We start from the raw sequence: 27379 nt of genomic DNA, 5'->3' as shown, positions 1-27379 counted from the left end.
CCTCTTGAGCAAAGCTAAGTGAAGCCACACAAACACCCACCAGTCCAGACAATAGAAAGCATTATTATTCAGTGCAGCTTATGTCTCCGATGTGTAGATTCTCCCTCACTGACAAACACACCTGCATCTAAACCCCTCCAGCTGTCCCATGTGTCTGAGCCCAACAGTCTGCACTGATATGGACATTTTGGCAAATAAATGATATATTGTCTAAAATTAGAATGCAATATCAATCTACATTTTGAGAAAATAAAACTAAATGCAAAGCTGAATTTTCAGCATCATTACTCCAGTCTTTAGTGTCACATGATCCTTCAGAAATCATTCTAATATGCTGATCTGCTGCTCGGAAAACATTTGAGCAATGCTGAAACCTGTTTTTTGCTGCTTAATATTTTGTGGAAATCGTGATACAAAAACATGACAAACATTTTTGACCGGTTGTGTATCTTCCACAAACATGACAAGTAAGATTAACCAAATTGGATTCCAACAAACAGTTATTATATGCTTACTGTTACTTGTTTATTTATTCATATAAATAAATCAACCATAAAACTTGTAAGAAAACGTCAGTCTTTTTTTATTTCCTTTTCCCTCAATGATAGAGATATCCACATTTTAATTTAGTAACAATATCTCTATGCAACTGCAATTATATTTTGGCAGAAACTACCATGGTGATATTTAGCAAGCAACCTGTGCACTCAACTCAAGAGCGCTTTTTCAAAATGTATTTCCAAAACACCCCAGAATATCCAAAGTTTGACCCAGACAGCATTGAGTGTCACGCTGGATTTTACAAAACGTTGCAGATTGCTATCAACAACTTGTCTATCACTCAAGGTCACAAAAAAACAGCACATTTCCAACCAAATATCGTTCTTAGGAGAAGATACAGAGGATAGAGCGGGTCACACTAGGCACATTGACGAAGACCACCCAATTCCCATGAAATCTGAGGCCCAACGTGTCCAAAAACGAAACATCACCTCTGTCCCCGGAGGATTAGAACACACACACAAAACTCTTCATTTGACAGGGGTGACCTTTGGGACAGCAAAAGGCAAAGCAAGGATTGGGCGGGAGGGAGATGTTATCCTGCTCTATTCAAGGAGAAGCTCTTTTTAGATCAGACGCGGTTTAATCCGCGCCGTCATTCATATTAGCTGCTCTGAAGGGCAGATGAATGAAGGAGTGAATGGACGCCCGCTGTCAGTCACCACCCCAACTCTTTGGGTCCCGGAAGGACTGGGGATTCACCCGTTCTCTTTTCTTATCCTTCGCTTTTGCTCTATCTCTCTGTCCTTTCCTCAATCCGTCCACTCAAATACACTCAGCTGCTGTCTATCACACATCACCCCCTTTCTAGACAAAAATGACAAAAAAAAAGGCAAAAACATACCTCTACTATGTGCTTATGGTACTTTACTGGTGATGGAAAAGTATAATTATAAGTATGAAATAAAACCGTATGGCAGTACTGGGACATACCACCGTGTTATAAAAAAAATAAAAATACGTATGATAGTCTCCTCTGGTTCATTTCTACTTGAGAAAGTCCAAAGAGTCACCAACTCCTCTTTTTATAGTTTAAGGGTTGTGAACAATATTAGCCTAAAAACCTTCAAATTAAATGTATAATATTTATGAATTATATAAGTATAAATTAAATATTAGCATACACTACCGTTTATAAGTTTGGGGTCAGTGTGATAAAAAAAAAAAGGAAAACATTTAGCAAATGAGACAGTGAAGATTTTATCATTTATAATGTTATCAAAAAAATTATATAAAAAAAAATTGTTGTTCTTTTGACATTTCTATTCATCAAATCATGCTGAAAAAAAGTACAATATCATGGTTTCCACAAAAATATCAGGCAGCACAACTGTTTTCAACATTGATAATAAGACATATTTCACCAAAATATAAGGACCAAATCAGCATATTAGAATGATTTCTGAAGACTTCACAATATTACTGTTTCTACTGTATTTTTGATCAAATACAAAAATATTTGTATTTGTGGGGGGGGGGAGCTTTGCCGTTCAAACACGTCATCTGAGGTTTAAGCCTAATGCCAATGGCATTATGGGTAAAACATCCACACATCAACACAGCTGAATGCCACCTTCACCATCTCTATTTCTATCTCCCATTCTCTCCCTCACTATGCACAGATCGGGCGTCAAAAAGCAGGACAGCTCTATGATATCATAGGCGTGTATATATTTATTTATGTCCGCGTGTAAATCCCTCCATCCAGCTGAAATGGTTTTTGGAAGAAAAAAGTAGATGTGGGTCATAAATCACAGCGAGCAGGCGCTCGGACGACTGTGACACCGAGGGCTGAGAGAGACACACAGATATGAGATGCTTTATCACAGGAGGAGCGAGAAAGAGAGAGCTTCTGAATGAAAGACAGGGAAAAGAGGAGAAAGGACAGAAAGAGACTGTGCTCCAAATTATCCCATGGTTCTGCAACCTTCCTTTTAACCTACACTAGCACATGAAGGACTTCCTATAGGTGTGCTGGTCTGTAGGGGATTTACTAGGCAAAATAACATTCGGGCACAGTAGCGCAGGGAGAAACGGCAGACGAAAGGCACAAAGACGCCCTTCCTACTGCATTCAGCTTGTTAAAATACCAGCACACATTTCTCAAGCAGTCTTAATTCTCTCAAATCAAGACTAATGAAATATCGGTCCACCGGCGCTGCGTATTTAAGTCCAGTGTTTTACAGTCGGCTCGGATGAACTGAGACGTCTGTCTCTTAACAGACATGTGACTATCCGTCATCATTATGAGCACTCGCAGTCTAGCGGGGTGAAGAGGTTAAGCGTCCACTTCTGAAAAAAACACATGTATGTTCATTTAGGAGCTGACGGCGTGTGTGACAGGCAGACAGAAATCAAAACAAATGAAGCAGTTACGAAGAAAAATGATAAGCACTCATTTTCGTCGTTTTAAAACATGATCCATCAGTTGCGAAAGGGAAGGGGAGACGCCACGGGCTCCGAAACGAACTCGCATCGTCCCATTACCTGTCGGGCCGGAAAGAAAGAGGAGAATTGGGGTGGGGGGAAGGGTTTTCGATGGAGAAGATGAGCAGAGGTCAGATACCAGGGTGAGAAAGGCAAGAAACACAACTATGAAGGAGTAGCAGGAATGATTTATAGGTAAAGATGTAACAGAGCTAAGAGTGGTCCGTCTGCAGTCTGGAGACACACTTTCGAGATGATGAGGGTTTGATAACCTGTGACGGCACCAGTCATAACTGTGTGTGGAGCTCCTCTTGTTGAGTGAGAAGGCCATTTACTCCGCATTGATATTCTCTGCTGTTCAGCCGTCAACTGACCTCTTTTAAAACAGAATACTTAGCTTAAATATTATGGCTGATCTACTGCCGTTCACTTATATTTCGTTGTAATAGCTATAATTGTGTTCTCTGAGACAGGTCAAGCTGTGCTTCAATAGGCAGTCAAACTTCATGGCCTTTTAAGAGGAGTTATTTCTTCTAAAGAGCAGACTATTATAGTCTGAGATCTCGCTGTGTATTGTGGGGCTTTTCCAAGACGACGGGAGAAATACCAACACAGTCTCAGAAATAACCTCTTTATGCAAATGAAGGTGCTAGGGATCCAAGATATATTGGTACTGTATTGGATATCAACTGATATTAGAACTTCAATGCTCATTTCCTATTTTTCAATTAAGATTCCATTGCTGTCTTTTAACAATCACTGAAAGTTCTATAAATAATTTAATAATGCCATCAAATGTAATTTTTGGAAAACAATGTATATGATATACATAAATTATAATTTAACATTTAATAATAATAATTACAATTTATTATGAAATAGAAAAATTCACTTATAACATTCAAAACAATTGATTTTACGATTTTTTTATTTATGAATAAAAACTATTATAATATCAGAATAATTATTTTTAGAAAATGTAAAAATGAAAGAAAAAAAAATGAATGAAGAACACATCCGGGTACTTTCATGCATCCTCTGTACTTGTGTTCTTGAGCACTGGAATTGAACTTCGACGGTTGATGATGACGTAGTATGAGAACACAAGGACGCAAGATCACTTAAAGGAGTAGTTCACTTTTTAAAAAACTTTTGCTGATAATTAACTTACCCCCATGTCATCCAAGATGACATGAATCTTTTTTTCGAGTCATTTCGTTCGTTGAATGAACGAAATGACTCGAAAAAAGATTCGTTCATTTTGATGAACGAGTTCGAACAGGAGAGTCACGAACGCGCATCACAGAACAGAGCAAGGTGAGCATTTGCGCCTATAAAACTTTAACTTTTTTTATTTATTTTTGAAATGACAGATCTTTTCGCTAGATAAGACCCTTATTCATCGTCTGGTATCGTTTAAAGCCCTTTGAAGCTGCACTGAAACGGTCATTTGGACCTTGAACCGTTTGGTGCCCATTGAAGTCCATTATATGGAGAAAAATCCTGGAATGTTTTCATCAAAAACCTTCATTTCTTTTCGACTGAAGAAAGAAAGACATGGACATCTTGGATGACATGGGGGTGAGTAAATGATCAGCAAACGTTTTTTTTTTTAAAGTGAACTAATCCTTTAAGAACACACATTGAGAAATGGCTTTAGTTTAACTATTCATGAAAAGCAGACTGATAGTGATGTGAAAATGTGGTGTAGTGCATTGGAACACTAATTCCAACAAGTGCACTTTGACCTTAACAGGACACGTTAATGGGCGACTAAACTGGGTGAGCAGAGACATTTAAACCCATTCAGAGAACAGAAGATAGCAGAACATAGGGAGAGGTCAACACTGTGAAACTGCTTCGATGTGACAGAGTTCGGTAACACCCTGGGGACACAAGACAAACACACAGAGTGCATGCTTAAACACAGCATCACAGGGATGAGGCAAAGGTCAGCTCTGACAGGTGGCTGAAGACAACATCCCATTCTTCCAGTCAAGCATTTATCTGTAATTCAACCAGCATCCACGGCCACGTAGCTCAACAGGCTGTGTGTGTGCATAAGTGTGTGGAAGGGCCGTTTCATATGTGTGTGTGAGCAGACAAGCATTGAATGCCCGCATTTGTGCACGCATTCTTCAGCATCCTCTGATCAACATGTTTTAATATAAATATATAATATCAAAAGTGAACAATCACAGATGTTTTTGACGCATCATATTATATTGTCCCTATAAATGGTCATAGAAATATATAGGATTTTTTTTAAACTTCTCCATTGTTTATGCTGTTTATCTAGTCACTCCACACACTTGCATAAACAGAACATTTCTCAACTTGCCATGTTGCTAGACACAATCGGTCATCAACGGCTGCTGACGCTCATGTCTCAGGAAGTCACCAATAAGGATAGGCCTAACCCTACAACAAAGGGTGTTGATCAAGGAACAGGTAAATCGTGTAAATCAAATGGATGTTATTATACAAATGTAAAGGCATTGCAAAAAACATTACAACACCCCTTGGTTATTCACGGAATAAGGTAAACAAGGTAAAATAAATCATGTTAAATCAAATAGGCATTTTATTTTACAGATGTACAAACATCCCAAAGCAATTAGACCATTTGACCTCAGACTGATTTTTCCAGAAGTCAAACCCACAAGCACATCCAAAGCTTTCCGCTACTGAGAGAATGAAGACGTCGAAGAGACGATCATTTACAACTTCAAGAAAAAGATTATCATATCAAACTCATGTTAATTCCATCAATTATGCAGATTTGGACCTCCATCTCCAGGGCAGTTTCAACTTTCAGGAAATCAAAAGGCTCAGACAAAATATACTTAATTCTTTTTACTCAACCCAATTCCTGATAGGATCTTATCGCCCGTTTTCCCTTTAGAGGGGAGATATGGTTGGAATATCCATTTGGGAAAAGCAACACAGACTTGTTTCTAAATGTACAACCTAAACACACTCACACACATACACACACACACCTGTGGCCCATCATTCATATAATACAGAGACTTTTATGTTTCTTTTCTTCTTTCTCACGCACATGCAGTTAAACCTCATTATTCTCGCAGTCAGTAAAGCTGCGTCTTTCCTCGTGAAACATCAGACCTTGAAGACATTTCATTATATACAAAAAAGCCCTCTCACACACGCTTTTCCCTCCACTCCGTAATCCAATCACAGCGCTGCTAATGCACCTCTCTAATGCAATCAGCCAATCACAGCATCCACTGTGGCCCCGCTGGTCACATGACACCCCAGTCCAGGCCTGTGCGAAGAACCATGTCAGGCTAATGCTATTTTAATGCATTTCTTAATGCAATTTAGCATTAGCCGTGCAACCTCCCCCCTCCCAACTCCGATCCTGCCCCACTGGACACCACAAATCAATTTCTGACATTTCTAAAGAGACGATGATCCCTGTGTTGGCACTGAGGAAGAGGGATAATGACAGCCTAATGCGATTTGTGAGCGCAGGCTAGTCCTGAAACAGGCTGGCCTTCATTCACTTCCCCTTTACCAACATGCATTACTATTGGGGCTAATAGGCCACATTAAGACATATGGAGCCAAAATGTCCTATAATTGTAGGGCTCTTCAGTTACATGTTTCCAGCTACAGTAGCCTAATGGTCAAGATTTCACATTCATGACAAGACTTTATGGAAGTTTGTCAGAATAGATGATGGAAACATCTTTAGTGTGTTTCCGGATGAAGTAGTGAAGAATGATCGCATCTGTTTTTTTGTAGATTCAAAGGGATAGTTTGACCAAATTCTGTTCATCATTTACTCACCCTCATGCGTTTCTTTTTACACCCGTAGGACTTTCCTTCTACCGTAGAACACAAAAGGAGTAATTTTATAGCAAGATATTCTTCATATAATGGAAGTAACTGAAGGTGTTATTAACTGAAAATCTTGTTTGACATCAATTTTCCTCTGTTCCTTAAACAAGGCTTTCGCATGGTTTCAGAAAAATATAGCGCATGATTCATATGGGCTACTTTTATAATGGGGCCCCTGGTCTTCATTGGCTTTCGTTGTATGGAAGTGAGCAGCTTGGACATTCTCTAAACAAAGATGTTAAAAAAAATATGAGGGCGAGTAAATAACGTTAGAATGCTCATTTATTACATGAAACCTATACCATACCTCACTACATACAGCCTTGTGTAAATGGGAACTGACAGAGATGCTTGAACAAATGCTCATTGTGAAATATGTAATGCAGCCAAGGAGCTACCCAGCATCAGTTTGCGCTCACATTCGCATACATGCATCATACTTGCACAATGTATTGTGTCTGAAAAGGCAGGATATAAGCTGTATTAATGTTGGACTTTAAGCTGATGAACGCCATAGTGTGTAATTCTGAACTCACTTGAACTTGGCGTTGACCTCGTCTGCTGCCTTGTGATAGTTCTCATTTGACACCTTGTAGAACTGGCCACTCTGAGGAAGAGAGAGAGAGTGAAAATATGTGTCAAAATGAAATAATTTACAGAAAATCAGTTTGCTTTTCAGAATCAAAATCTATGCCTGCATGTCTATTCCTAATCCTTTTGCTGTCTCCGCAGTATGAATAGATGAAGGGGAACATTTATAGACATAAAAAGCTCCTAATAACACAAATGTTCAAAACAGCAGCAGGTCCAACCCAACTGAGTCTCCACCTTTCTGTGCTTCCAGTACAACAGAAGGACAGAAAAATTGATTGAAATATAATTTTAAGCATTTTTTTTTGTTGTCTGGTGTGCAGCACAAAGAGTTCTGCTGGCTTTTAGATTTCAAAGAAGGAAGGAAATCAAAGAAAAAGTGTCAACAAAGATGAAAAGGTCATCACACTAACAGATGATGGCAATCTAAAAACTTATGAGGATCTTAGTGAAGTGTGTCAAGAGTAGGTGGGTAAAAATGAATGTCCTTACAACCTGGAATGGACCTTGATAAAGCGTTCAGGTTGGCGATTCGAAAAGATAACTGACATTTCAAAGAAAATGGGCCGAATGTCAGATGGACGACTGAATTTGAGGATGTGACAACAAAAACTTGCTCAAGCTACATCCATAAAGAGAGCTCTCAATCACAGCGAGACAGGTTCATCTCACATTCACTGTCTCGCACACACACAATCAATACAAATGAAAGACAACAACCATGAGGATCAATAATTATATCTTAGGCTTTTAGTGAAGCTACTGTATAGCTTCTGATGGACTGCATGTCAAGTAGAAGCCATTGTGGCTATAAGAAATGTGGTACTAGAGTCCAAAATCAGCTTCCTGTCAAACCTCCCAATGGCTGGTAGATAAGCAATTTGCATACCATACATTTTATGTATGTGTGATATAATATTCAACTAAAATAAGAAATCCAACTAAAATATAATTAAATTAAATGTCCAATAGTTCAAAAATAGTTACCAACTAATGGTTTTATTTACTTGCTAAGGAAAGATTTTCACATTTTGTGCTTGACAAATGTTACTTTGGTCACTGCATGGTACTATTACACTATGGCAATTACTGTAGGAAGCTGAAGGGCCGACTCACACACTTGTAAAGTTCCAAAATAATGTTTTATTTCCCCCTGAGTAAACCAGCCTGCCATCAAGCCTATTATAGGGAACAACAGCAGTGATTTAAGAGCATGTTGTGATGATGCTGATCTGATGGGAGAAGTCAGCACTAATGAGTGCTACACACTAAGATGTCGCTGGCCTGCACAGACACTGATTACATGGAAAGTCAGACCTCCACACACACACACGCTCTAAAACCCCATGACCTGATTGGCGGTGTAATTTGGGAGGTCTGCCTTTTCCCTTGATTAAAGAGAGAATGGGATAGGTGCTGATTTTGATTTCAGAGTTGGGCCACACTGATTTAGAGGCCCCTCCATCAATATGAGAGTGTACGTTTACCACCCACATACTCTTTCACGAAATCCTAAACCCTCATCTTCATTCGTCATGGCTAGAGTATCAGATTATGATTACAAAACTAGATATTTCACATTCAATCATTATTTAAAAAAGAAAAGTTGTTTATATTTATATTTCATAAATATTAACGTTTTGAGAACTTGCACCACATGACATTTTACAACATGAATTAACCTTGCCTTGTCATGAAAATACCAAACACTCTGATATTTTAAGAGACATGTTGACCTTAACACAGTCATGAGGGTCTGCAGGAGCCATCTCTATGATGAGTTAGTAAGACCACAAGACTTTTTTGGTCACGCCACATGACTTTGATTTTGTTTTTAATATTAAAACACTTTTGACTGTTGGACTTCTTGATGTGTTGGTCATACCACATGACTTTGCAGACAAACGTGTTTTATTATTAATTACCTAAATATTTTAGAGGGAATAAAACATGTCTGTCGGCAAATCAAAGCCTCTATGGTAAGTTAAAACACTTGTCTGTTGGACCACATGACTTTGTTGGTCGCACCACAATTTATTTCTTGTTTTATTTATTTCTTATAAATGTATATAAAAAAAAAATAACACACTTTTGTCTGTTGGTTGCAAAATCAAAGTCACGTGGTCTAAGATATAGAGAGGCTTTGATTTTGCGAAAGTGTTTTATTATTCTTTCTTTCTTATAATATAAATAATATAAATATATTGCACAAAGTCGTGTGGTGAGACCAACAAAGTCACTTGATCCAAACCGACAAGTGTTTTAATTAATAAAACATGTTTTGTCTGCAAAATCAGTCATGTGGTGTGACCAACAAATTCAACTAACTTATCATAGAGAGGTTTTGATTTTGCAGACAAAAGTGTTTTATTTCTTCTTATGTATATTTAAAGGTTCTCTAAGCGATCCTGGGTGACGTCACTTCTTGTTGACGTTCGAACTATTGTCAAACAAAACGGAGGCTAGCTAGACCCTCCCTCCTCCTCATCCGCACACTAACCCCCCAAACCACACCCCCAAACCCTTCTTGTCGGTCATTGGCTGGAACAGTTTGTTATGTTTTGGGGAGCGGGTCGCTGCAGTTTGTTTTTGGTGCTGTTTGTGAAGCATGGGCTGTCTACAGAGATCGCGTTTCTTTACAGTGTGTTCAGGGGACAGGCAGCCAGCGGATAGTGAGGAGATGTTTGTTGTATGTGACAAAAAATGTTTTGGCCTAAAAAACACATGACATCGCTTAGAGCACCTTTAGCAATGTCAAACTCGTGTTGCGATCGACAAAGTCATGCGGTCCAACAGACAAAACTGTTTTAATATTAAAACATTTTTGTTTGCCAAATTAAAGTCATGTGGTCTCACTAACAAACCATAGAGGACCACTGCAGACATACATAGTCTATATGTATATGTATATATATATATATATATATATATATATATATATATATATATATATATACACACACACACATATATATATATATATATATATATGTATGATGTTATAATGTTGCAGTTGTATCATCAACCCTAAAAAATTTTTTTCGCGGTATCATTCCTTTCCTTAGCAAGCACCACTAAAAAACTTCAGTTCTTTACCGGTTTCACACAGCAGCTGTGAAGCACTCTCTCACTTTCTGTTTACAGGCATCTTAAAATAAAACTTTATTTAATCTGATGCACACAGGGGTGTTATGAACTAATGAAAGAATCTCCTAAAAACTACTCCTGCCACCGACGGCACATATAGGTGGTGTTTTGAGAAACAACCCCATGTTCAAATTAAATCTCGCAGGCTTTATAATGAGAGATCTGAGCAGTGGTGCAGTAATCAGCAGGCTGCGTTATCTCTCACAGACCAGAGAGGATGTGGAGGGAAACCCCCGCTGAGACAGCCATTATGGCTCAACAGCACGGCAGCCATATTGGCTCCGCAGAGCACAGGCGGAGGCGCGAGACTGAGCTTTAACAAATCAAAGCTAGCAACTGCAAACAGGGAGGGAAAGCAGAACAGAGGCCTGTGGAGTCAATCCTTCCATTTCTGCCTCTTACTGCGGGAGACTGTGAAACAAAACAGACGAGTGGAAATGTCCCAAATAAGCACAAAGGCAGTAGCTTAATGGCAAAAACCTTCAGTCCAAGCATGGACACATTTTTAGAGTGACATATTGGTGACATTTTACGACTCATACAAAACACCATATTGGGTTGGAATGACAAGATTGTGAGCAAATAATAAGAAGTGTTTAACAATTCCAATTTTACTATGCTTGTGGCTGGAAGTAAAAACAAGGGGACATGACTGAGTGCAAAGCTCAAGCTGTGTCTCTTGTCTAGATAAAACTCTGCTAATTAAATTAACGAGGCTTCGTGCGGAGACAGACACCGTCCCTTTCCAGTGTGTCGTCTACAGGGGGGAAGAGATAATGACCACACATTGATCTCAAATAAAACAACTCACATTCTTCACTTAACAATGCTGTCAGAAGCAGGGAAAACAGAAAGAGAGAGAGTTTTATCTGCAGAGATGAGCTATTTACAATGTAGCATCACTACGGGTTACTACGACTACATCATACATGTATAGTGTTGCTAGGTAACAGCCCCTGAGAGTCAAAGCCTTGAATGGAGTTCAAAAGTGTCGCTACATCATGTGATAAAAAAGATAAGAAGTTTTCTTTTGGACTCTGAGGAATCTGTTGACCAGACAATTTCAGTTGTGATCTTGAAAATTTGACACTGCACCCACAAATTTAGGATAGAGAATTGAGAACTGCTTCTGATTTAGAACCGGTTTCATTAAAATAATAAATATATAAACAAATAAAAGGGCAAATAAGTAAATAAATACTGTTATCTGGTTGTCAAATGAATGGCAGATGGGGAGAAACCCATTAATCAATCAATTATTATTTATTATTATCAATATAATAACAATATAAGTTATTATTCTTCAATACAATTTATGAATCATTCAATTACACATCAATAATATTTTTTTGGCAATCTCATAGAGTACACACCTCCCCACCAGATTCATGTTCTGTAGAGGTTTCTGTTTTGTACTTTTTTTAATTGAATCTAAGAGATATTACAATACATTACTCACAAATATTGTTAGTTTAGTATTGTGTTCGTTTAGTATTTTTGGTTTAGCATAAAGTTTACATTTACATTTATTCATTTAGCTGACGCTTTTATCCAAAGCAACTTACAATTGCTATATATGTCAGAGGTCGCACGCCTCTGGAGCAACTAGGGTTTAAGTGTCTTGCTCAGGGACACATTGGTGTCTCACAGTGGATTCGAACCCGGGTCTCTCACACCAAAGGCATGTGTCTCATCCACTGCGCCATCACCCCACAGTGTATTTTTAATCACCCCACACCCCACAAGTTAAGACAAGGGCAGTTGCATCTTAAAAAATGATAACAGAATCGTTAATTTAATCAAAGGGACTGGGAATGTTGAGACGGGTTTAGAACAGAATAGCTTACAATTCCCAACTCTTGTTACCAGTTTGCACCTGACTGGCTTGGTAAGCGATCAATGCTATTATGCTTTTCTTACACATTATCAAGTCAGACCATAAGAATGTCTAATTATGAGCAAGCTAACATCCAGTCAAAGCCACTGCATGTAAGTGACTTTGAGGTCATTTAAATTCCATTGATCAGGCTAAAATCACTGTATTAGCAGCTTTCTTCAACACCTCAGACTTTCCACTGTTATCATGGAGCATTGGGAAAAGGACACAAAACTTCTGATAACGCAATTGAGTAGACAAAAAAAATGAAAAGAAATGGTGAAAAAAAGAGGAGAGCGGTCAGTTGAAATATGAGATTGTTTTACAGAGTGAAAATCTGAGGCGAATATATACGTGCGGTTCATATATAGATATTGTTTCAGAGGCAATTTGAGTGGCCACGGCAATAAGTAGGCTGGAGGTGGCAGTCGTCTCAGAGCTGTGACGGGCTGTCACACGCAGGCCACTGATAAACGAGCAAACTGAATTGAAAGAGACATGTAATATATATCAGAGTTTTATTCTCTTCTCTCTCTGTATCTCTCATTCACTCTTTTTCTTTTTCGTAGCTGGTATTGTTAGAGACCAAAGGCTAGGGAAAACCACAATCCTGTGGTTCCCATGATGTGCGACACTGACATTTATATATAGCCACATTCTTTCTTTTATTGTTACACAGATTTAAACGAAACCTACTGTTCGCTTATTTTCACGTCATTACAATGAACGGAGATTTCAAGGTTCAAAAAGGAAGCATATATATATATATATATATATACACTCACCGGCCACTTTATTAGGTACACCTGTCCAACTGCTCGTTAACACTTAATTTCTAAGCAGCCAATCACATGGCGGCAACTCAGTGCATTTAGGCATGTAGACATGGTCAAGACAATCTCCTGCAGTTCAAACCGAGCATCAGTATGGGGAAGAAAGGTGATTTGAGTGACTTTGAACGTGGCATGATTGTTGGTGCCAGAAGGGCTGGTCTGAGTATTTCAGAAACTGCTAATCTACTGGGATTTTCACGCACAACCATCTCTAGGGTTTACAGAGAATGGTCCGAAAAAGAAAAAACATCCAGTGAGCGGCAGTTCTGTGGGCGGAAATGCCTTGTTGATGCCAGAGGTCAGAGGAGAATGGCCAGACTGGTTCGAGCTGATAGAAGGGCAACAGTGACTGAAATAACCACTCGTTACAACCGAGGTATGCAGCAAAGCATTTGTGAAGCCACAACACGCACAACCTTGAGGCGGATGGGCTACAACAGCAGAAGACTCCACCGGGTACCACTCATCTCCACTACAAATAGGAAAAAGAGGCTACAATTTGCAAGAGCTCACCAAAATTGAACAGTTGAAGACTGGAAAAATGTTGCCTGGTCTGATGAGTCTCGATTTCTGTTGAGACATTCAGATGTTAGAGTCAGAATTTGGCGTAAACAGAATGAGAACATGGAACCATCATGCCTTGTTACCACTGTGCAGGCTGGTGGTGGTGGTGTAATGGTGTGGGGGATGTTTTCCTGGCACACTTTAGGCCCCTTAGTGCCAATTGGGCATCGTTTAAATGCCACGGCCTACCTGAGCATTGTTTCTGACCATGTCCATCCCTTTATGGCCACCATGTACCCATCCTCTGATGGCTACTTCCACCATGTCACAAAGCTCTAATCATTTCAAATTGGTTTCTTGAACATGACAATGAGTTCACTGTACTAAAATGGCCTCCACAGTCACCAGATCTCAACCCAATAGAGCATCTTTGGGATGTGGTGGAACGGGAGATTCGCATCATGGATGTGCAGCCGACAAATCTGCGGCAACTGTGTGATGCCATCATGTCAATATGGACCAAACTCCCTGAGGAATGCTTCCAGCACCTTGTTGAATCTATGCCACGAAGAATTGAGGCAGTTCTGAAGGCAAAAGGGGGTCCAACCCGTTACTAGCATGGGGTACCTAATAAAGTGGCCGGTGAGTGTATATATATACACTACCGTTCAAAAGTTTGGGGTCAGTGAGAATTTTATTTTTATTTTTTGGAGGAAAGAAATCAATACTTTTATTTATCAATGAATAATTAATTTGATCGAAAGTGACAGTAAAGACATTTATAATGTTACAAAAGTCTTTTGAACTTCCTATTCATCAAAGAATCCTAAAAAACAAACAAAAAAACTGTACAACTGACAGACCAACAACTGTTTCAACATTGATAATAATAATAAATGTTTCTTGAGCATCAAATCCTCATATTATACTGATTTGTGAAGGATCATTTGACACTGAAGACACTGACACTGGTGATGCTGAAAATTCAGCTTTGATCACAGGAATAAATTACACTTTACTATATATTCACACAGAAAACAGCTGATTTACACTGGAATAATATTTAATACTATAACTGATTCTTGTTGTATTTTTAATCAAATAAGCGCAGCCATGGTTAGCAGAAGAGAATTCTTTTAAAAGTATTTAAAATCGTACCGACCCCAAACTTTTGAACGGTAGTGTATATACACACACACACATCATTATATATGAATAATGCGATTACACACATTTTTGCTAGGAAAATTATCAATATTATTATTACATAAGTATTTCAGAATCGTATTAATTTTAATTATTGAAAATGTAAATATACAATATTTTTTATTTAATAAAATATTGTATTCTATATATACACATGTATTATTATTATCATTATAATAATTTATTATCATTATCTGCATCTGATGGTTCTTTTATAAAAGAATATGATGGTACATTTATTGCATATACTGTATATGTTCCCAACTCATTTCTATGCCACTGTCTTGGGTAAAACCCAGAGCATTTATTATTTATGATGTCTAACCAACAAATCATGATTCACAAACCCAATGGGCTCAGACACACTAGTGTTCAGCTGAGTGTGTCTCTCTCAGAAGGGGTGAGGTCTGTGTATGTGTTTGTGTACATGTTGACAGTGCCGGGAATATTGAACAGAGCTCGATAAGTGATTGATAAAGCTGCGAGTGATCAATAACGCCTCCGCATGCAGAGCTGAAATGGCGTGAAAGCTGTCCTTGTAAAGAGACAGAGAGACTGCGGTGTGCAAGATCAGCTAGATTCATGGACACAGGATAAGTCTAATCACTGACTTAATGGAGCTTTAAAAGAATATTCTGGGTTATTTTCTAACCTAGATTCTATGGACTGCATTTGTGGCACAGTGTCGATAACCACAGACTTGTCCTTTATAGTGTGCAAACTAACACAAAAAAGCAGTTACAGTAAATCACTAATTACAGAAGCTTTCAAGTAGAGACCTGATGCAACGGAGTGTGGCGTGGGACAAGATTTGATGGGCGAGTGCGGGTTCAGGAAGTAAGACACTTTTGTGTGTGCATGTTTGCATTCTGGAGAGCATCAAAGGTTTCTATTTACAACATGTTTTTGCAGCGTTGAGCAATGTAGACAATCACAAACGTATCTGTTGATTTCTTGAATGCAATGGCTCATCAGAGGTATTTACTGTAGTTTAGAATCCACACAGTTAATGGGCCCATTGACTTTCATAGTACAGTTTTTTTTTTTTTTTTTTTTTTACATACTACAGAAGTCAATGGGGACCATCAACTGTTTGGTTACCCATATTCTTCAAAATATATTTTGTGTTCAGCAGAAGAAAAAACACATACAGGTTTGGAACAACATGAGGGTGAGTAAATGATGACAGAATTTTCATTTTTGGGTGAACTATCTCCTTTAACAGTGGTTTGTGAATGTATGCTTTAAAGGGCAGACACGGCAGGCAAAAACTGTGGCAATTTTGAGATTTTGGGCTATTTGTCTTGAATAACATGTCTTCTTTCAGACTTGTGGTGAAAAAAAGTCCAAAATACACATTTAGGTCTTTAATATTTTACTACACTTTATCTATTTGCGTCTGTAGATTTCTCCTAAATTCAACAAAAGTTGGCGTTCTAAATCAACAGTCTGCTCCACGATCGCTGTCTGCACCCTGTCATCACATATGCCGTTGGAAATCCTGTACAATGTTGTCGGATCCAAACATGGTCATTTCCTTTTTTATCAGCAACCAATCATGAAAGTACAATGAAGCATTTAACTCTAAAAGCGAAATCTCGTTGGCTGATGTCAATTCTTTAAAGGCCGTTTTCTCAAAATGGGTTTTTCCTCATACTCTGAGCCAGAAATCTCCACTTCAGCAGCACTTACATACACCAAACTTTCCAGTTGTATTCCAGTTGGATTTATGATGGCTGTTGACAGTTTTTTCTGATTAATGTGATAAAAAAAGATATCCATAATCCCCTCTGTAAAGACCTTTGACTCTAATATGTCAACAAAATTAAACAAGAATTTTGAATCTGGCTTTATCCAATGTTCAGATTTCTCTTCTGGAAATATATGCAAATTAGTGCATATTTAATGAGGTAATACCTAATTTGCATATTTAAACACATTCTAAAAACTTGTAATACAAAAGAAATTTGTCTTAATGTCATTAATCAACTGGGGAAGTTTCATGCTGATATCTATTAGTTATTTTTTTATTCCTATTCACCTGGGAAACACGCGCTAGAGATCACTTCCGGCGCTTGCCGGAAAAGACCAAAGCGCCGGCGACCTCAGATCACTTGGACGTGGCTGTGTTTACAAGAGGTAAAAACGATATATAAATACTGTTCGTTTTCTCACACAAACCGCTCGTTTCGTGTCTTAGGCCATCAATGTGTACTTACATTTACGAGTCATTAAATCATGTTTAATTTGGACTTCTCTGTACATGCTCTTTGAGGTGGTGACCGTAGACCTGCATTATATGACTGATAGACAAGAACGGTTTGACCTAAAAATATCAAAATTGAAACTACTGCGGAAACAAAGACACCTACATCTTGGATGCCCTTGAGGTAAGCTAAAACATACCAAAAATTAATTTCAGAGTGAACTATCCCTTTAATAACAAATTATTTATCAATGCGTAGGTTGTGTCTAGACGGCCTAAACTATTTCATGGAAATTTCACAGATGTACTGAAAAAACATATACACTTTTACCTTAAGTGCTAGCTATCAAATTAGCCTTAGTGAGACGAAAGATTCTGCCATTTAATTACAAAAAATGTAAATAAGACATGTTAGGTGTTTTGCTAATACTAAAGTATGTGAACTGCAGATGAGTTGAAAAAGCACAAAGAGATGGTTACAGAGGGCTGAACCTTTGAAACACCTATGGACACACAACCTACACCCATTTAAAACGGGTCAACACTAGATATCTACCATTTTAGCACACACTTTCACACACCCCTCTGGGAGCTTAGTATGTGTACGTCCTTTGAGGGTGAAGAATCTGAGGTGAGGAAAGGTGGACGCCTCCCATCCCAGAGGCTCACAGGAGGATCTGACCATGAGCTGCAGGAGGGTGTCAGTTTGAGGACACAACAAATGAGAGAGCAAGGTTGCAGAGAGCATTGCAGCCGCACATTGCAGATCAAGACAACCTGCCTCACCATGGTATTGTAAAGCAAGACAGCCTGTCTCACCTCTGCCTCTATAACACAGGACAGTCTGACTCACAATCTGCCTCTATAGCTCAGGACAGCTGCACCGCGCATTAGTGAGTTACTGTCGAGAATTACGGTTATCGTATCATGTTAATAACAATGTAGTGCTTTAGCGTTCATCACTATATATTCAGAAACTGTGGAAAATATAACTGTAAATGTATATAGGTCATACCCTTTCCTTCAGCTTGGCCACTTGCTCTCTGTAGAAGGCGTCCTGCTTCCGGAGCTCTTTGTCCCTCTCCTCCAACTGTCTAGCCTGTGGAAAACACACACATACACACAATTGCATTCAATATAACATCACACAGAGTTTCTAGCATCAGCAGACAGCAAAATGAAATGCTTAGCAGGATGTTCACGCTGATCTTTTCCATACAATGATAGTAAATGAGCAGTCAAGCTCCAAAAATGACGAAAAGCACCCTAAAAATAACATAACAGTTGACGATATGACTTGATCGCTATATTCAAAGCTTCTGAAGTAATTTGACGGCTTTATATGAAGAATAGAAAGAAATTGCAGATGAGTTTTTTTGTCATTTTCTTATACATTATAGATACGATGCTATCCACCATTTAATCATGATATTTGTCGGAAAACTAAGGTAATACAAACAATAATAATTGATCACAAAACTATGTTTAAATTGTGAACGGTCTAACAAAAGCAAGAGCTTACAAAAGCAACAAAAAACTGTTCTCTAAAAAGTGTGCAGCGCACAGATAAACGTTGGGGTTATAATATAAAATCAGTTTTAACCACTCTCGTCAGCCCAAGGAAGGTCAAACAAATGAGTGGAAAAAACAGTTTCTCTTTGACATAGCGACAACACTATTCTCTAACACAGTTTAACCAGGCCTCGTCCACTTTTTGCATTCCGTGGGGCAGGGATTATTTAAATGAGGAACATTGTGACTTCATAAGATCCGGAAAAATCGCGTTGTAGTCCAAACGAGTCGTTCGTTGTGGTTCTTGGAAAGTGTATTCTCTGTTAAAAAATATATCCCTTTGGAGTGGAATTTGAGCTTTGTAACCTTGCAGATCTTTTTTATGCTCAAACAGCAACATTGCACACTAACTAAAGTTGAAAAAGTGGAAAAGCATAACAGGACCCCTTGAAATAATTTTTTAGCTTTGTAGCATTGGGTCACCATTTACTTTTATTGTTTGTAAAATACGTTTAATAAATTTCTCCTTTTGTGCTTAATGGAATAAAGTCAGTTTTGGAACAACAGGAGTGTGTGTAAATGATGGCTTAATAAAAATTTCGAGGGGAGGTATTAACATAACTTGAATATATTTTTTCAGGCACAATCATAACTAATCTAAATCCTTACACATAGCAGCACAGTAGATATTCTCTACCCTGAAGAGTCATTATGGCCTCAGGTTGCTGGCATTGTGAGAGATGACATAGACCTTTGATTATTCCAAGGGCATCAGTTCATGACAGGGTTCACGTGGGAACGTTCACTGGAACGCTCTGTGTGTTAGAGTCTTGGTGAGTGTGAATGCAAGAGACAAAGCGATAACATCAGCAGTGGAAGAATAAAAAATCTTTATGGCCTTATCCGTGATTCTCTGTCCTATCGCACATGCTTCTCCCCCTCTGTCACTCCTGACCTTCAGCTACTAGAAGTGACCCTCACTAATTTATAACACACTCCGAGAGGAGATACAGTATTGCTGACAGCCATGTTCACTCATTTCAATTTTTACTTATTGCCTTTTGTGCCTTCAAAATGTATAGGACTGTTGAAAACAGACTCCAATCGCTTTTTGATTGTGGTTCTACTATTCCTAGTTTAATTTCACCCTAAAGTTGTTGTGCTCTGTTTCCTATCCTAAAAAATAAAATACACTAGAAGGAAATAAACAAAAAAAAAGAAAATTAGAGATAATCCATAAGAAAATAACACTCAAAAAATAAATTACTTAAAATATAAATTTAATAAATGTTTATTTTATTAACTAAAATTGTAATTTTCACAAATTGCACAAAAAAAAGAAGAAGTAAAAATGTTATTTTTTAAAAGCCATTTTTTGATTATGTTGTGCTGGTCATCTTGGACTTCAACTAACATGTAGCAGCGTGGATGCAGCATCATGCAAAAGTTTTCAGATTGAGCAATTCACATTCAGCCATGATTAATTTATTTTGTAAGCAAACGTGTCCCATTGCACATTTAAATAATGTGGCTCGTTACACATGAACAATGAAACAAAAATGAAAATGTATGCGCTAGTGTAGAAACACAATGGCAAGATGACATCAAACGAAAGAAAAAATGATGATTAGAAAAAATTTAAGCAGTAAATCACAAAAAGAGTATAGTGTATTTAGGCATGCAGTACTGCAGCAGGAAGCAGGTTGAGACAGATATGGGATGTATAAATCAAACCTCACTTGTGCCTTACCTTTCTCTCCATTTGCTGGAGTGAGGGAGCAGAAAGAAAAAGGACAGAGAAAGAGAGAACAGAAATTTAACGATGAAGTTCCTATAATTACATTCAGTATTCAAAGGCTGAAGCGCGCACACACACACACACAAACACAAAGACTGCAGTGTGAAGCAGCGGGGTGTTGCTATAGTGCAGGGACACAGAGACGGCACGTTCATCTCTGTGTTATCAAACACTGTCGCAAGGTGAGAAGGAGCTCTCCACAACAAATCTCATCTAAAATCTAAACCCTGAAAATCTGATCTAATCTAAATCTAATCAGAGCTGAGCGATCTCCATCAGAGCTCAACTCCAGCGCTCATGGAGCCAGAGCGGCTGATGAACTTCTCACTCACTCGTATACCTATAAACCCGCAGGTAAGTCTGCCGTGATTTCTAGGTCACTAAGAAGTGTTAATAATCCCAAAGAAAATTAAACTTTTTCATCTTCTCACGCAGGCAAATTTCTCATTCGTTTCATAATGGGAAAGGTAACATCACCACATGACAATATTGAAAATGACATTTTTTTCTGCAGAAAACTGCTTGCTTTTTGGTTGGGCCTTGAAGGTCATTGTCAGGGCATTGCTAAGTGGTTGTAAAGGTATTCTGAGTTGTCATGTTGCTAGGTGGTTTTCAAGTCATTTGCTTGCTTATCTGATATTATGCTCTCTAAATGTGGTTTGGTTCCATCCTTCAATGTAAGTTCACAGGATTTGTCATTTTGATTTAGTTTAACTTGATGTACAAATAAATAAAACTACTAAATCATAAAAAAAATGATATAATTTAAAATCTGATCTAATATTACCTAAATGATAGTAAAATAACAGTCACTTACACACACAAAATTACCAATTGTTATATATTGCAGCTATATTACCAGCTTGAAATACAAATACAGAAAGAAAAAAGTACAAAGCTGTCACTGGGCCAGTACTCTAAAGTACAAAAGCAAAAAGGTACATCTTTGATGTACACCTAAATTCCTTCAAGGTACATAATACGTTTAAAGAATATATTAGTACCTTACCTGTACATACTAGCACCTTTTAGCTTTTGTATCTTAGGGTACTGCCCCCAGTGACAGCTTTTGTACCTTTTTTTTTCTGAGTGTGTGTGTGTAACACGATTTAATAGCAACACACAGTTGTAGTTTAATCAAGTCCCACACCTGCAGCAGTGAAGACGGACAGAACTGCTCTCTAAAAACACCCACAGCCCTCGACAGAAGAGGTCCAACCCTCTGGCAGAATAAATCTGACCTCTGCACTGTTCCCTTCCAGCACTCACACACAAACAGACACATTCAAGTCTGCAAGCCAATCGAGGCCCTTGCGTGGGCGAGAAGCATTGTGGGTAATCAGTCAAGGAGACATTATGGCTCCAAATTTTCAATGGAAAAAAAATGCAGCTACCACCATTGACCTTCAGCCTGAAACACACACACATACACACACACTGATGGAGCAGCTGCATTCACAGACCAGTAGACAAACTCAGTGTAAGCGTATCCAATGAGCAATTAAAGGACAGGGAGGCATTGCCACCAATGCACACGCAGGGATTTTCCCTTTCATTCAATGAATCACGGGGGCATATGGCAGCCCTCTGTCGCTCAGTCACACAGACTGTCAGGATTATTTCCATCACATCACACTCATTCAGTCTCCTGCAGGTCATATAATCAAATTACACTGCTTACATAGGGGCAGGCCCCTGAGTCACATGACCAATCGCTCGCTATTATCCCACTAATGAAGAACAGGGAGTGGGATGGGAGGCTGAGAAATGAAAGTGAAACTACAAACACCAAGAAAGAACAAAAAATGGGGAGGACAATGAGAGTGATTTATCATACAAGTCACACCTCTCATGACATGAATCTGGACGAAGAGAGAGAGTGACCCACCCACAGTAATCCACTGCAATCCAACTGTTCTACTTTTTTTTTTTTTTTTTTTTTTAACAAACTGGTGTCAGTTTGTTTTAAAGACATTTTGTTTTTCAGAAGAAAATGATCACTGTTTTATCCCCTCAGGCCCAATATAGTTAGCGTTATAGTGAGCTCCTTCCGTTTGTCCCGTCCTGCATCACATCGTGACTAATTCACAAAATAATCTGTATTAAAATGTATTGCTCAAGCTGTTTAGATCAAACTGAAAAGATTGCTAAAAATATATATATATATATTTTTAAAGCAAATAGACTAATTAATGTATTGATTTTACTGTCCTTTGTTGCCACATGGAGTTCTGGAGAAGAAAATGTTTTTTTTAGGCATCACCAAATTTCATTAGAATAGTTCTTGTCCGAATGTCTTTGGTTTTAGAGGGATTTGATTTGAGCCATCTATAATGTAGCATTTTCTGAAAAAGTCACTGGCCTTATTATCCATATTACAATTTTAAAATCACATTTGGTATTGGACACTGCTTGTTCTGAGTTGCAGGTGCTACACACAGCCTGGAACAGAAAACCATGTGGCTTTATTTAACATCTTTTTTTTAAATTATTCTTATGTTCACGAATGGAAGTATCTGAAAAATAGTCCAAATTAATCTTTATACTTCACTGTGACTGTGTCTGCCAAGTTTTGAATACTAAATAGACATTGCTGATCTGTGAATGTGGGAAGATGTGCTCCAAGTGCTCATCTGTGTATAGTCATCTATAGTGTCAGGAGTTCAGAACAGGTTTGCTTAGTTTTGATAAAACAGGAAAGGAAGTTCTGAAAGTTATTATAATAATTTCAAAGTACAGCGAACCGTTTTATTTCCAAGGGATATAGGAAAATGTAATTTCTCATTATTTGACCCATTAAAAACACTGCCATCCCTGCGACAATGTTTGCATTGTTGTTGCCCACTCACAACCATTATAAAAAAAAAAAAACGAATGGCCTGACTCAAATGAATATTCTGGGTTATTTTCAATCTAATGTCTTTGCACAGCGCCATAAGCGTGTCAACAAAAATGAAATAACAGCAAATGCATTTCCAATTTGTTTATACACACAAAAGTACAAGCCAAGCGTGCCACAGATAGACATTAAGTTGACTATAATCTAAACTATTCTTTTAAAGACACAACCAAACACTATCAACAAAGGAATCTTTTGTGAGATGAGCAATAAAAACAGATGCCCAGTGACATTTATCATGCTGTATCCACTAAGCGAGAATTCAGCACAGCCCAAAGCAACAGATGGGCCGCATTTCCTCCAGCTCTCTAACTCCAAAAAAACTTAGACAGATATAATGCGTCAAAAACTTTGTATTAATTGCGAGCTCGCCACTTCCCACCCAATCTCCGGTCTCGCACGGCAGGATGACTTCGGCATCACCGCAGCAGACCCCATGGTCAAATTAAACGGGTCGTTTAGAAGGAAAAGTGTCTCGCTGAATATCAATTAGCTGCAGCTGAATAATTAAGAAGAGCAATGTTTTTAATTAGCCAAGTGCTGGAGAGTTTGAGCTCATGCAGAACATTCTGACATAACAGGTAAAAGCATGTGCTGAGTCAGGGAGAGATTTAAAAACATCCCTCATTCTTCATATTTCCATAATTCTACCTCCATTTCTACTCCTCATTTCACCTGCTTTGTCATTTGCTCTCCTACGCAAAGTACAATGGCGTTTAGGCAGCTCAAGTTGGGTCCGTTGTGCATTGCCTCTTCTTAATGAAGCAAGCATTGCCCACAGAGACCCACACACATGACAACAAATTAATCCTCTTTGTTAAAAACGTTGTCTCTTTCACCGTGACCTTCGACGGGCAAACCGAACAAGGTCAGAGTTACTCAGGCCCCGGCATCCATCACCAGGAAATCAAACTCACAGTGTGCCGAGAGTTCACCTGCCCAGCAGGCACAGGTCGAAGGCCAAATGTCGGGTCACAGCCAGCCTGCTCAGATCTAATTGGCACTGAAAAGTATGAGAATAAAAGTGATAATGAATGTGTATGTTGTAGGAAAAAAGATGTGTGATTGTTTGAGCAGGTTAAGTGTGGTTGGAAACAGAGTTTAAAAGAGGCTTCTTAAAAAATATTATAATTAATATTAGGGCTGGGCGATATGGAGCAAAAAATATATCTCGATATATTTTGCTATATCTCGATATTCGATATATATCTCGATATCTTTACAGGAAAATGGATGTGAATACAACTCAAAATATAGGCCTACAATCAATAGAAAATTAATTTTCCATAACAGAATGTAACCAAATGAGAAAAATTAAACACAGGGCCTGAATTTCGTCATCATTATTAATCACGTGATTCATATACGGAAACTGAATAAAGTAATCAAATGGAAAATAACACTGAGTAGTATTTTAGTCCTGAATAAATTAAATACATAGGTTATTAATCCTGATTCCTTTAACTTAAAGCTATCTTTTGTTGTATTGACAACAAAATGAATGACACACATATGGCTGCCGTCACTTTAAGAGGTAACTTAGTGCACGGATCCTGTGTTCATTATACTGGCATGCGTTTTATGCTTATTAAAGACAAAACCGACTATGTTTAGAGTAGCCTATACTCACGACGACCGAAATTGACAATTTTGCGTGTTAAAGCAATATAATCCGCGAAAAATAACTTTTGTTACTGGCCAGCTGTTCTTAAGGCGGATTTTCTATGAATGTGCGCATAGAAAATAATCTCTCAGAGAGCGCGCGAGATTAGTTTAAAATCGCTTGAATGTTTAAACTGGTAACACTTAAAAAGACGTGCAAATGGTAAACTTCAGTCACGATGCACTGCTGGCCCGATTGTGCGAGTGAATATCCATCATGTCCCGACTCCTAAACGCGAGTGTGTTTTATCGCCGCAGCTCTTGATGCTTGCCTTGCACAACACATTATGAGAGACGAGAAAGAAGCGGCACCGCTGAACACTCACGCTGTTTGTGAAATTGCGTCTGGCAGATAGTTGTTAAAAGAATGATTTGATTTTATAATCTGTGTGGATTACGATTGCGGGAATTTCCCGCATTATAAATGGGAGACCTGTGGGAATGATTAGAATTATGCGCAATACCCGCGCCGAAATTCGAGCCCTGCAATATACAAGACGTTTGTAGTAGCCTTCTGATTACTGGAGTCCATTAATCGAACTTCCATGCCTCTTATATAGTAATTATATATTGTAGTATGTAGGCTACCAATTTACTAATGCAATTAATGCTCACACTCGGTTTCTCTCGTGCTCTGTCGCTCGCGCGCAGACACACTCGGAGTTCTGTAGCCTCCGGGCTGGTTGCGGATGAGACAATTGTTGAATGAGACAACACGCGAGGTGAGGGGGAACAAAAGCAAGGAGGCGGGGGCGAGCACAGCACAGAGAAGGCAAACAAGCAAAGTGGCGAAATCAGGATTAAATATAAACAATATATCGATATATACGATATGTCAAAATCCATATCGTGTTTAAAAAATATCTCGATATATTTTAAATATCGAGATATCGCCCACCCCTAATTAATATCCAGTTAAACTGTTTAGAGTGGATCAATGCCGATAAAACCACAACATACCTTTAACAAGGTTGATTTATGCATGACGACATGCAAATATGGTAGATTTCACACGATTTCAAACGAACCATCTTCATCACATGGGACAATCCATTGAATCATGCTAAAAGGTGTCTGGAAAGCCAGTGTATTACCCAGCAGTCTGTGCTGCTATGACAGGAAGGGTCAATGGGTAATTGAGAAGGATGCTGAACAGAGGTCAGAGGTCATTCTAGCGTAGGAAGAAGGAGTTGACCCCCTGTGTAGGACTGGACATGTCCTCTACTGAGACAGGGAGGAAAAACTAACTGTCCTGCCAGTGTCTGGGCCTCATTTTCTGTGAGCAAAGATCAAATTAGCAGCGAACCAGAAGGCCTGTCCTTTACTATTAAAGGGACCAGATACAAAGATTTCCCAATCACACTTGGTGCTCTTCATCCCGACCCCCACTCTACTAACGACCTGGAACTCTGACACCACGATCGATCCAGTGCCCTAAAACACACAAGCATGCATGCACTCCTCTGTCCACCTGTCAAAAAGCATCTCCATCCGATCCATATGAATTGACAAAGTCACCAGATCTGCTCATAGACAGATATATCAAAATTAGTATCTGGTGGAGGAAAATTGTCATTGAAATATTGTGTATTCTAATCTTGTTCTGATTAACACAGGTCATCAGACGACCAAACAAGCCACTAGGAGTAGGTTACATATTTCATTAAAAAAGTTAATTAATTAATGAACAAATTAATTAATTAGGCCCAAATTAGTTTTGTCCCCTTCCTCAAGTGACACATCCATCACACATTCACATCTAGAAATAAACATAATAGTTGTACTTATTTATTTGTTTGGTTAGTTGGTATGGGTAACTTCAGCATGGACACAACTCATTTTTTTCATGAATTGTATAAATCTATTGTGACATTTTGCTAAATTACATGCTTAATTTACCCTTGCCGTAACAATTAAGGACAGCGAAAACAGAGTGTGATGCGATGGCGAGGTGTTAGACCTCATTGAAATATTTGTAAAAAAATATATATTTAAAAAAAAGAAAGAAAAAAAAAAGTAATGAACAAATCTATTTATAAAGTATGCATAAATCAATAATTAACTATATTGGTAAATTATATAATACCTTTTTTAAATGTTTATACCTTGTAAAATTAATACAGATATTATTATTAAATGTAGTCAATTATTTCAATTAAGTTCATTTTAATAAAGTAGTTATGATTTAAATCATTATTAATTAAATAAAATTACATAAACCAATTTATATTTTTTACATTTAACTAAATAAAATAAAATGTTGCTGTTTAGACCATTGTCTGAGCCACAA

General features: G+C 38.2%; 1 protein-coding gene across 5 annotated transcripts in view; it reads right to left on the bottom strand.

Moving 5' to 3' along the window:
* Window positions 1-27379, bottom strand: part of chchd3a (coiled-coil-helix-coiled-coil-helix domain containing 3a) — a 69841-nt gene that overhangs the window by 6416 nt on the left and 36046 nt on the right. For 3 of the 5 annotated variants that reach the window (XM_056235737.1, XM_056235739.1, XM_056235740.1), the window contains 3 exons: window positions 20481-20495; window positions 18234-18317; window positions 7392-7462 (listed from right to left, as the gene is read on the bottom strand). In XM_056235737.1, coding sequence (XP_056091712.1) covers window positions 7392-7462; window positions 18234-18317; window positions 20481-20495 — 170 coding nt within the window. The remainder of the gene's footprint in view (window positions 1-7391; window positions 7463-18233; window positions 18318-20480; window positions 20496-27379) is intronic. The other 2 variants (XM_056235738.1, XM_056235741.1) reach the window with 1 other exon arrangement.

Source organism: Rhinichthys klamathensis, unplaced genomic scaffold (genome assembly GCF_029890125.1).
Source record: "Rhinichthys klamathensis goyatoka isolate OS25496 unplaced genomic scaffold, OSU_Roscu_1.1 h1tg000430l_1, whole genome shotgun sequence".
Lineage (NCBI taxonomy): Eukaryota > Metazoa > Chordata > Actinopteri > Cypriniformes > Leuciscidae > Rhinichthys > Rhinichthys klamathensis.
This window is presented reverse-complemented; position numbering and strand designations above follow the sequence as displayed.